Source organism: Anser cygnoides, chromosome 2 (assembly GCF_040182565.1).
Source record: "Anser cygnoides isolate HZ-2024a breed goose chromosome 2, Taihu_goose_T2T_genome, whole genome shotgun sequence".
Lineage (NCBI taxonomy): Eukaryota > Metazoa > Chordata > Aves > Anseriformes > Anatidae > Anser > Anser cygnoides.
The window spans coordinates 19,915,129-19,928,213 of NC_089874.1; the positions used below are offsets into that span (position 1 = coordinate 19,915,129).

Sequence of the window (13,085 nt, forward strand, 5' to 3'; positions counted from 1 at the left end):
TTAGTTGCTGAAAATCTAAGTAAAAAAAGGTAAAAGGCTAAAATAGTTTCAGCAGAAAAACAAAATACATACAAATACTGTTGTTCAAATCGGCCAAGAAAACTGAAGCTCATGTAATTGTGCACATGTGCCGAAGAGAACACACTTTTTTAGGTTTCTCAAGCATGAGGCAGCAGAATTTTCATTCATTTGGCACGCTAGGCTGGAAGCAGAGTCTTCTTTCATTTGACACACTCCCCTGTAAATAAACATGCCAGCTAAGGGATTGTGCCAGTTACCAGAAGCCTACAGGAATACATTGTGCTGGTTTGTATTCATTCTCATTTCATGAATTGCTTTAAAACTTAGCAGCATCAAAAAGCATTAAAACACCTTTTTAGCATTATTTTTGGTCCCTGCATATTTCCCTGCTGTGCTGTTATTCTGTGTAAATCAAGGGAATGTGGAGAGGCGCATGGCTCCGTCTGCGGCAGAGCAGTGCTCGGCTCCGTCCTGGGCGCGCTGGGAGCTGTCATCTGCAGAGAAGCACCAAATGGGGTTAAGCTCATGCTCCGTCCTTGAAAAAGACGAGTGTCTTAGAAAGAAGCTCTGTAAAAATAAAGGGGGAGTTGAACAAAGGTTATGCAGCAAGAAAGCCAAAACTCAGCTCGCATCTGTTAGCTATAAAAGGTTCGTAGATGCCGTGGGGTCTTCTGGGAGACACTCGCTTTTCTTTCCTAGAGGAGTAGCCTTCAGGATTGCCAGCATGTCCTTCCCACCTCTGGAATTTGCTACAAGGCTCTATTTCCATCCTAGATGTGTTTCCAAGTATCGACTTGGCAAACGCAGGTGTACTTCTTGGACCTAATGTGTTCATCAGAGCTGAAATTGGGACTGGGTTGTGGTGAATTCATGTAGGGAAGTACATAGGGGAGTGGTATTTCAGTCCAGTTTGATATGGGTGAGCCTTTGTTTATTTCCTTGTCCTGTGCTAGTGGTAGAGGAATACGTGGCTCTGCCTGCTGCCTCTTGCCGTTGCTTTTCCTCCTGGAGTTATTGAACAATTTGTCAGTGCAGAAATTACCTGTGGGCGTGATTTTATTTTTTCCTTTAGGGAAATTACTTGAAGATGTTAGGGGAAACAGTGGTGTTTGTGCCCAAAATACACGTATTGTGAAATGTAAGGCTGTTAGTACTGATGGTGGGAATTTTGGGTGTGTGTTTGTTTTACTGAGGGGCTCGTTTCACTTTGTTAAAAAAAGAAAAAAAAAAAAGGATACAAAGTTTAGAGTGAATGTAAGCCATTGAATTATACAGTTTTGGTAGGAATTTGGTGAGAATTACCTAGGAAGGGTTCTGGAGCAAGTGTGGTTGCGCTTCTATCCCCACATGCTCAAACACAACATGTAAAAAGGTTTTTACATCTCATGTCTCATGAAGGCCTACGTGTGCTGGGGACCTAAGATTTCACACTGTAATACAGCTAACCGGGGCGGTGTGCAGACATCACTTCTGGTTGCCATACGCCTCCAGCAATACAGCCTGCGGCAAATACTGCACAGCAGCATTGCAGTGGTACAGACACACCGATGCCATCCTCTTTTAGCCCATTAACAAGTGATTGGACAAACTGCAAGTGAACAGAAATGTGACTTGTGTCAGCCTACTCGGTCCTTTGGACCACGTGCCCTCCCCTTGCTAATAAAGATAACGCCACCTCTTTGAAGACATCGGCAGGCATATTTAAAACCCAAGATGAATTGAGCACATTTCCTGTGTTAGAAGCAGTTGCTAAATTGTAAGTAACTAAGTCTTGTTCTATAACTGCATTGCACTCAGGGGAACAATTTAGGTTTTGAATTGTATATGTTGGTAAGTGAAAACTATGTAGACATTGATTATTTTTTTCCCCTTGACCTAATCATTGTTTGCCTATGGCAATATCTGATATGTTATGTGTTCACCAAGAATTGTCTTGGGACCACAATGAGGCTTTTTTGAAGCTTCATTAGTAATCATAGTTACATTAGGCATAGCAGGCAATGGAGTAATAGAGTTGCACTGCTCTGCGCCAGTTTTTCTGTTTATTATAAAGGTGGAAGTGGACTCTGTGGGTGGGACTCTGAATTTGTATAGGCAGATGAGAAAACCAGATTTAAATCTGTTAGCTCTTACGTATTTTCAGCAAGTTTCATTTTTTTAAAACAGAAAGCAAATTTACATTATTTTTTGTCTGTTATTGTTTGTGACAAAAAATCCACTCTTTGTTTCTCCTTTTGTGGTTGTAGTCTAATGATGTAACTTCTCTTTATAATACTGGGTAATGCGAAAATGATGCTGAGTAAAATAATATTTAGTAATACGTTTTTCATCATCTGAATTAAACAAGCTGCAAAAAATAAATGGCATAGAGAGAAGAATATTTCTTTTTCTTGCCTACCCTGGGAATCTGATAGGTATTACCCTTCAGAAAAAAAATGAATAGAATTAAAACAGAGTACCTTATGTGTGTGTTTAACTTTTTTGTCATATGGTTGATTCCTTCAAATGGTAAGCTTGTTTGTATTTTAAAAAACTTGTTTGCAGTGCAAAGGCTTATGCTGAAAAATGTAAAAGATGAACTTCTACCTGGAAATCTTGTAACTAAACACACAAAACTCTACTTGTTCAATAAAGTGTTAGTAATTAAAAAATTCCCTCAAGAATACTTGCATACATTTGCATACAAAAGAGGCCAGGCTGTGGCCTAACAACATATAGGCTTGTTTGGTATTTCTGAGGACTAATTCTAGCATAAAACACCTTTTCCTCTGTTGACTTGTCTACTGTGTGCCTTCTTTCAGCTACACAGCTGGCAACTGAGCAGTTTTTGGTTTAGCTTAGAGAGTTCATTTTGCATTGGCCTTTAATGTAAGTGCTTACATTATTCTTTTTTATTATTATTTTTTCCCACAAAATGTGCTTGGTGGAGAATTGGCTTTTTCCTACTGAAAAACAATGTAAGGCTCTCATGAAAGTGGAATTAGGCGCTGAGCACAGAAGCGGAGCTGCCATTGCAGAGGGTAGGAGTCAGCTTATAAGAGCCATTCACCAGACACAGGTGTGTGAAGGGACATTCAGCCTTGCAAGTGTTGGTGGCAATATTTCTGTGAACAGATAGTTATCAAGGAATACGGCTAGGCTTTTTAGTTTTTTTGATGATTCCACATGCGGGAGACAGTGTGACAGACTCATTTGGCTGCATCATGGCACAACGTGCCAACAAGAAGTGCACTGGCAGAGGAGTCACCTAATGCGCTGTCAGTCTGTCCATCAGCCTAAGGCAATAGCATCTCATTCTGCTATTAGATTATATGCCTATGCAGATCTTATTTTTCCCTCTTTAGGTGTAGCTGAGATCAACATTTCTGAAAGGTAAACTATGTCATCCAGCTTCTCTTCTGAGCTGTGTCTTTAAAACAAACAAAACGAGAGTCCTGGCTTTTTCTCACTAGTCTTTGGACTAGAATAACATCTTATTCTAGAAAGCACTGACTCTTCAGCTTGATGTTTTGCTCCTCAGCCTTCATGGAAATCTTACTGAGGGTGGCCAACAGTCAGCTAGCTATAAATGAAAGTCTCTTGGAACAGCTGGCTTCAATATGGTAGATAGTTCTTTATTACTTCAAAAATAATTATTCTTGTAGCCTATTTTGGGCCATACAGTACTAGTAAGTTCTGTGGTGAAGAGAGGTTTTTATTTAAATTACTTCAGTTTGCACCTCTAAGGCCATTCAGGACAGCTTCCTTCAGGAACCTTTCCTGAAAATGCGTAACGTTACCCGTAGGTAGCATTAATTAACATGTTTGGAACTTGATTTTCAACCCACGCAATATTTTTCTGTGTTGTGCTGTGAAGAATCAGTCAGTTAGCTGGCAGGCTTACTGTCATTTTGGAAATGTATGTGAATCAGTAGTGATGAAATCATTTATAGCAGCATCATAGCAAATATTGAATCATTTCCGGTTGTTATTGTCCCATTTTTGACCTTCTGGGGGTTTAATTACAATTAGCTGGTATGTTAATAAAGATCACTTAGATTATTTAGCTAAAACCATGGCCAGTAAACTAATTCTTGATTTTTGTTTGCTGTGGTAGCATTGAAATACTGCATTTTGTATTAAGGACAAGCCCATGTTGTGTATGAAGTGGCTGACTGGGTTGAAGGATTGTTTTGTTTGTTTTGTTTGATTGTTTTGTTCATCTCAAGGTGAAGCAACATGTAAGTTTAAGCAGCTTTACTTTTCAAAGTCGACTTGGGATCTCTTGCTTTGATTAAGTATGAAACAGAGAAACTGGTCCTGGTCTTCTACACAAAAAAAATTGTGTTGCTCCTGTATGAAACTTCGGCTTAAATCGTCCAGATAAAACTGAAAACACTGTAACTTTTTTGCATGTTTGTTGTTTGAAATAGTTGGAAGATTTCTGCCAGGCAGCTCCTAAAAATACGGCTTTATCAGGTTTGAAACTGTTCGTTGGGAGTGTTCCAAAAATTACGCCAAGCACATCTAAATGTGCAGTAGAGAAGGAATAAGCTGTGGTCTATCCCAAGCACACAGCCTGGAGAGACTCATTTCTTGAGGTTATCATGGTCTCAATCCCTCATTTTAAAAATATTTGTTTACATTGTGTTTTCCCTTTTATTTCATGTAATTCTACTAAGCCTGCATCTCAAGAATGTCATGTTTCATAGGGTTTAGAAGAGATATTTAGTCGAACTGTCTCTTCCTTCCCCTTAAGTAAGTGTTAGAAATAAACCTATCAAACGACGTTAATTTGAAATATCTCCCTTGCAGTCAGCAAGATGGAAGCGAGCAGGTACTTAGTCGAATTCGCCTTTTGTGTTCCATAGGAGTAGCTGTTGGAAAATTTAAAAATGAAAAAATACATATGCTGTCTTTTAGGATAAACCTTCTGTGTGAGAAATCAAAGCACCTTTGGACAAACAATAGATTATGGAAATTTTGGTCTTGCATTAGGGGATAGTACCAATTTCCTTACCGTGTCATTGCACTTTTCCACACTTTCTCCTTTTCCCCTTCCCCTCTCCCAGATTTTTCTCTGTTGTTCCCTCCTGGCCCAAACTGGTACACAGCCTTGTGTTATAAAACTGAAATTTTAAAAATGAAAATAATGATTTATAATAAAAAGCTTGACAGACTAATTACAGTATTGCATTAATTATTATCTTATTTCAGCCCCGTTCCTCTCACAGCTCGTTCAGATCTATTTTTTGGGTGTGTTTAAATCCCTCATTGACACTATAATTTTGATAAAGAGACTATACTGGGAACAATACATACATAGAATTATGAAATCAAAATTGTCAGAGGAATACTTTATTTCCAAAATGTCGCCTTGGTTATGTTTGTTAGGGAATGCTTGTACTTCTGTTTAAATTTAGAGCTTTGTAGATCTTTTGACGAGTGTAAGCCCAATATATACTGCATTATACAACTCTTGAAATCTTCCTTTTCTGGATATCTTCATAGTACTGCACGGCAGACATTAATTCAGAAGTTTGTGCATTTTGCAACTAATTTGTATTGTTGCAAATCATTGTATCATGGGCGCATTTTTCATTTCTGAATTTTATTTTTTTCTCCCAATGTGTGCCATTTTTATCATCATCCAGATATAGGTTGATGTCAGTGCCACAAAACAGCTTCAAGACTGCAATTTGAAGCTACTTCAGAAAAATGCAGTTCTTTAGATGTGGTGAAACTGAAGTTGAATGGAAGTCCTATTAGCGGTGAATTTCATGTAAATGTTAATAAGGGAAGTGTTCATAGCAAGTCCCGAGTTTGGGAAATTGAGCATGATGATTTGCAGAAATGGTGACTTGAAGGTACGCAGCTGCAATAATTTTCAGTTTTTACTTGAACTTTCAAGTGGTGCAGAAGGTGCACTGGTTAATTTTTAAGCAAGAAAGTTTTGGCAATTACTGTTGTAATGAATGTCTGGTAATGAAGGAAGTTAAGATGAAAGATGAATTGGGCTCAGTGATTGTTGAGTCGTTTGGGTTAGTCTGGTTGCATGGTTTGGTGGTTAGATTTCTCAAATGTTACGCCTTAGTTGTGTACTTGCATGACTGTCATCACATCCTAACAAAGGTCCGTGAATTTGTTTCTGACAGTTCGTTTTGTTTACGTTTTGCAGGATGCTTCATCTGCAGATATTCGGAAAGCATATCGAAAGCTTTCGCTAATTTTGCACCCAGACAAGAATAAAGATGAAAATGCAGAAACACAGTTTAGGCAAGTAAGTGCAACGTGTGGTAATAATGTTTTTATAGAAAATAGGATCAGAAGTTTTTCATAATGACTTTAGTAAGAACAAGGATATGTCTTTGAAATTATTACATTGAACATTGAGTTACATTTTTTCTATGGTAGCCAGATTTAAAAAAATACAATGATTTTGAATTATCTTGTTGAATAAGTCATATGTAATATTTACCTGAATATTAAAAAATATTCAAACATAATACTTGGACATTTACTCCTAAGAGGAATATATATGTTTTGTTCTTTACCTGAAGACTGTTTATAAACATCCTTTTCAAAAGCAGTGACTAAAATTTCTGATCAGTTCTCAATGCAAATCATATGTGGGCATAATTTAATGAAAATTAAATGGCAGAGGATTGGAATTAGGTGATCTTTAAGGTCCCTTCCAACCCAAACCATTCTATCATTCTATGATTCTATGAAAATAATTCCTTCTGTAACTCATTCTATGATTCTAAGATTCTATTTTTGGTTTTGAATGTTTTCTTGTTTCGAATCTTTACAGAGTGAAACCATGAGACTGTTGTCATTAGTTCTGCCTTTAAAAACACTCAAGATGACTAAAGATCAGCTATTTAATTTCAATAAAATCTTTTGGATGAAACAAATGATACGTTGTTTTTTTGTTATTGTTGTTGTAGTATTGTGTTTTGCCCAGAGATGGGAGGAGGAAAAAGCTCTTTGCCAGAAGTTGCGTTTGTCAGAAGTTGCTTGTTTGTGTATTTGATAACACCTTGTATATGATTGTCACTGTGTTTTGTTGGTTTTTTCTGCATGCTGAGTTTAATTCCTAGTGTTGTAGGTAAAAAAGTGAAAACTATCAAAGAGCATTTTCTGGCAAATGTAAAATACAATACTACCATTTACATTTTATGAACTCAATTCTAAAGTAATCTTTTTTTTTCTTTTGTCTTTTTTTTGTATGTTTTTGTTTTAGTTGGTGGCTATTTATGAAATTTTAAAGGATGAAGAAAGGAGGCAGAGGTGAGTTAATCTTAAATAAAATATTCATTTATGCCAGTGGTAAATTGAAGACCTATTTAATTTAATTGTAAGTATTTGGATGATTTTTGTATAATTTAAGTTTGTAATTTTTCTGTAGCAATTGAATATTGTGTGGGCTTAAAGGGGAAGCTGGTATGTATTTTGTGTGATATACTGATTTTTCCTCCCTTAAAGTTAACAATATGAAAGAACTTTAAAAGCTATTTGATGTTTGGAGCAAATATATTTTTAAACACTTAGCAATTGTATTGCTTTTTATGAGTTGTGTTAATTATAATTGCTTGTTTTATTAAAGCTGTGGTTGAACATATAGTCCATTGATTCAACTGTCAGATATATCTCACTATATCAATAAGAATTTATTTTCACAGTATTTAGGGATTATTTTGAGTGTATACCTTATTTAAAATTGTTTTCTGCTGCTTGTTTCATTGCTTTTCTTTCAAATGTGTTGTCTATAATATTGTAAACTTTGATGGGGATACCATTATATGTTTTGATAATTGATAATTGTCCTTGCTGCTCTGGGAGCAGGTCCAGCAGTACATGAAGGGGCTAAGTCTGAAAATCTGTGGTTTTCAGGAAAACTTTTTTCTTCTTTTTAAGAGGCTGTCCATTTAAACTAACGATTATCAGGACAACAGAGCTATTGAAAAAGTTTTGCTTTTAGCTTGGAGTTTTAGTAAATCATCTCTCAGCTTACAAGTCTTTAAGCTGGGCTTTACAAGACATTTCTTGAAGGGGTTTTGGCTTTCTGGATATCTTGGCATGAGTCCAGGTTTTATAGTACAGACAATGTACATTTTGATAATCCTCTCTTTAAGTGTCATGAAAATGTACTTCACAGAAGTACTTTTAGAAATTTGTAGTTTTTTTTTTTAATTTCACTCTCATAGATAAGTTCCTTGTGAAGTCCTAATCAAGGAAAGCTTTAAAATAATAATAATAATAAAATCATCAGTTAAGAGGCTGCAGACCACTTGAAAAGTTAGTTATCCCCCAATTTTTTCACCTATTTGTTTATAACATTGTTTACATATACTTTGTGATACTGCCTCTCTGGGAATTATTTCTAGCATGAAACTGCTAGGAATTACCTTGCAGCTGTATTAGTGGCTTTTTTCATGGAGCTATGATGCAGTAGCTTGTGAGCATTATATTTTAAGCCTTGTATATATGACACTTCCTAATTTACCCAGCTTGTTTGAGAAAATATTGTTAATTAGTATAACACAGTAATTGCAAATGAGGAGTTAAAGCAGTGGTAGATTGCTCCAGCTTTTATGGATTTCATTGTCACTAACTTCTTTTGTACGTAGGCAACAGCTGCTGTATTTTTCTTGCACAGTGTAGATATGTAGTTGATATTTCTTCTGTCACTGATTAAGTATAGCTGAACAAACAGTATTTTACCTTCAGAGAATTTTCTGGAAATAATACGCAGAATTTAGAATAACAGTGTATGGTCTCTTTACTCTATGGAAACCTTTATTCATTGGATTTATTACACCGTCTAATGGTAAACACAGTTGAGCTTGTGAATGGAGGCTTTTCTCCTTTATCCTGTAAGGCGTTGTTGCCTCATGTCCTTAAAACAAGTCTTAAGTAAATGTGCTAGGAACTGCCCCCCTCTAATGTTGCTGTTGTAACGTAACTCATGCGTTTCGTGGAACCATATGGCAAGTGAAAGGGGAGAGTGGTTGCTTCTGGGGATTTTCCTACCCTGGGTGTTTGTTGTGGGAGGTGTTGGACCTAGTGGAAGAGGCTCGAAGTTTACCATCATCCCCATGCACAGGGGCAAAGCTATGCTGCACCCTTTGTCTATCTCGGGGCTTACTGATTTACTTTTATCCTAATTCCAGAGACAGCTATTTGGGTCTGCTGTAACGAGGCTTTCTGCCAGTTTGGTTTTTTGTTGCTTTTTTTTTCTTTTTTTTTTTGTTTTTTTTCCCCTCGGCAGTGCGGTAGTTTTTATTTCTAAAGTAACTCAAAGTCCTGCTGGGGTGAGATGGAAATTGGTCCCGGTTCTCGCAAATTAGTTGGTGGCACATCCTGGCAGTTTAGCAGGGAATCCCTTTGGAAAAGGACATGTAAATGGTTTGGGGCACAGGATTACATGACCTTGGCAAGAGCGGGCTTCAGACTCATATACGGGGAAGTCAGCTGTACCTGTTCATCTCAGGTGATGTAATCTGGCATTGATTTTGGTGTTTGTACAGAGGGTAGAAACAGTTAAAGCAGGAATTAGGATCTGCCCTGTATAAGTGAGTGACAAACTCGTTTTAAAACAGTAAAACTCTGTCTAATTAAACCCTTCCTCCATGCCTTGGTGAATGTCAGAGGTGTTAATTGTTTGTGTGTATACAGAAAGTGTTCTGAAAGGCAGATCTGTTGGCTAGCTGAATGTAATCATTTTTCTAAAGCTTTTTTTTTGTATTTATCAGTGAATTTTTACTTCATCTGATGACAGAAGCCTTTCTTAAAATACTATAGTTCTACTGAAAATTCTAATACAAGGCTTTATAATTAAAATGTGGCTTGCTTGTTTGAGAAAGGTATATAGTTGCTTGTATAAGTAAGAATACCAAGTATACTAACACTATTAGTACTATATTCTGTAGTAATACTGCTATGGTAGTACTTTTCACTTACACATTTTAACTGCTGTGTAATCATAACATTGTAATATTCTAACATGAAATGTACATGCAGCATTGTTCAATATAGCGTTAACATTAAACATGCATGCAGCTTTGTTTAATGCTTCATGCTCTGTATACATTGCAGAGTGTATGAAATTCTACAGAAAAGTTTCTTTAGGAGGTAGTAGAGATAGATAGATAGAGGTTTCTTTAGTAGAGATAGTCTTGTGTATTTCAGGAAACGAACCTAAGCCATTTAAGGGTAAATAAACTCAATGATATATTTTATTAATTTTGACTGTTTTTAATTTATGAAAAAGTTTACACAGTTCTATTAATTGCAATTAGGCAAGAATCTTAGCTGTTAATTTCGTTGTTTGTTGCCATTTTAAGGAGCTTTTTCTTTACCTACAAGGCTTATCCTCTTTAACAATATGGACTTGATTACAGGAAGCATTTGTAAAGGAATCAAGATATACTTGTTTAGAGTAAGAAAGGTGTTTATCTTAGCTCTCATTATAATTACATGTGTATATTCATAGGTATAAATTGTTCTGGCTGATGTTGAACTGGATGTCTTTGACAGCTCGAGGAAAAAGCCCCCAGAATAAAAAACACCAGTGGATTATTCCCATAGATCAGAATAGATCTCATTAATACAAGCTTATAGTATATAAACTATATCAGATTTCTGAAATAATTTGAAATATGAAATGCAGAGGCTTGATTAAAGGGAGGAGTAAATTATAATTATATTTAAATAGATGATACTGTAATTAGCTACCACAGTTAATGGATTTTTCTTGCAATATAATTGATTCTACAAAGACCTTTAAAAACTATTTTATGAAACTTTACAGAAGAATTAAATTTTAATAGTCATGCAGTTGGTTACATTCTACACCAGACTACCAAGTCTTGCATAGAATCCCCAGTTTTTAAACAAAGATTCAATTTAAGTTATACATATATTTGTCCTTTTGTTTATATACTGGTGCTTTGGGGTTTTTTAGTTTGCTGACTTCTACATTTCAGAGGTACCTGGTAAGCATACTCCCATGCAAAATATTTGCTGCATTCTGTGTACTTAGGTCTGAGGAAAAAATACTGCAGATATATATTTCCTTTTCAGTTTGATTTTTCTTACATAGGGTAGCAATTAATATAGGTCACCAGAAGAATGTTTTGTAATTCAGTTTTGAATGCAGTTCTACACATGACTATCCTTCATACTTAATATAGGTTTCTATAAAGAAATTATTTAACAAGAAATCTACTTTTAATTAAACCACATCCTAAATTTGGAAAGTAAGATTTTAAAATTATGGGAAGCTTCTCAGTTTCAGTAGGATCGTTTTCCAGTTGAAAACCTAAAAATCATTGATATTTTTATTTTTCAAATACAGAGCTTAATTAGTATTGAAAGCAGTGATTTATCTTTTAACAGTATATATTCTAAAAAGTGGGTTATAATAGAAGCTATCTTCCCTTAAAATGGCCAGTCGTGTGAGCCATAATGCTCATTGATAGTAAAATCAATAGAGCATTGATTCTGAGACTTAATCCTTGGAGACTGTTGTTCTGAACAGCGGACATAGCCTAGTAAATACAGAGTGCTGTTTAAAGTGTTTAATGCAAGAGACTCTGCTGTCTTAATTTATTTTTTCTGAACAGATAATTTATAATAGAATGTGGTTGTCAAACATTTTTTCCCAGTGCTTTTTTGACTATTCCTATATTGTTGCCATTAGCATATATGGACCCTATTCAATTTGTAGACAAATTTTTGATGCCTCAATTAGCATTTCTTATTGTATAAGAAAGCAAATGCTTATTAAATGTATAGTAGTATGAAAACAGTTTGTTCTTTTGGGATTTTACATATTTATTTCCCTGAAGCTTTCACCAGAACATCTTTTGTGAAGTCTTCTTATCAATCCAATTTTAAAAAGTGGTTTTGTTTCTAAGATATTTCTTTTTTATTTTAACTATAAAACGTTGCAAATACATCATTATATTTTTATAAACGCTAAAACCTCTATTTTGTTCTTAAACAAAAAGTTAAGAGAGTCTTAGTTTTGAAACAACGTGCTAAATGTTTTTTCTGAACAGGGAGTTTGTGTTAAAGCATCAGTAATTACCTCATTCTGACTTACTGGGAAAGGAAAAATGTTATTACATCAAAATTCCTGTTAACGGATATTAATCTTAGTATCCTCATATTTGGAAGATAAAATTTGGCAATCCAAATTTTCCGTGGGCTACCCTTCAGAACACTGCAGAACCTTGAGGTGTTAAAGCTTTCGCACAGACATAGCCTAGCAACACTTGGCAACTTGAACAAATGTTTAATCAGAAGTCAGGTTTAGATGTGCTGAATTAAAGGATATTGTTTTTAATTTAAAACCACTGCCTCTTTTTCCGCTTAAAAAAAAAATGATTTTGCTTGTGGAAATTTTTTTTTTAGTACATCTCCAAGGTATCAATTTAATAACTATCAAAGTAGCTAGTGCAGTTGTTGCATTTAAATTGATTTACATGTCAAGACTGGCAGTTTAGCAGCTGCGCTATTATTCCTGGATCGGTCAATTTACTTGAGAAAAACCTACTACTGAGTTCTACTGACCTGCATGACAATATAGGCCCTATTTCTATTCCTGTAATTAGGCCTGCGACTAACTCAGAATATTTTTAATTAAAATATTTTGGTCAATGTGTTGCACCAAATTAGGCCTTTCAGTGCAGATTTAATTCTGGAAATGGTGTGATTGGAATATGTAATGAGTTGGGTTCAATTTAAGATTAACAGGTTGTGCATCTTGAGCACACAGGTTTTGGAGTTTACTGTATAGATCTGTTTGAAACTTTACTCTGAAAAGGTAACTAATAGAAAAAATGTAAGTTTCTCACCTCTGTGTTTAATTTTTTTTAAATTCGATTATGTTAATGTTCTGTAATTAAAAGGCACTGCAGACATAGTAAGATACTTCAAGAATTTTCTGTGGAGAAAAACTGACAAATTGTCATAAAAATGGTTCCTATAGAGACAGTAGCATTAGTAAAATTAAGCAGCATTAGAATAGATTGATTCTGGAGACAGCTTTTCAAATAGAAAATCAAAATCGTCTA

The 13,085-nt window shown here is 35.3% G+C and overlaps 1 protein-coding gene across 1 annotated transcript in view; it reads left to right on the plus strand.

Moving 5' to 3' along the window:
• Positions 1–13,085, plus strand: part of DNAJC1 (DnaJ heat shock protein family (Hsp40) member C1) — a 99,258-nt gene that overhangs the window by 30,985 nt on the left and 55,188 nt on the right. Inside the window, exons 2-3 of the mRNA XM_048061736.2 lie at positions 6,179–6,280; positions 7,247–7,293. Coding sequence (XP_047917693.1) covers positions 6,179–6,280; positions 7,247–7,293 — 149 coding nt within the window. The remainder of the gene's footprint in view (positions 1–6,178; positions 6,281–7,246; positions 7,294–13,085) is intronic.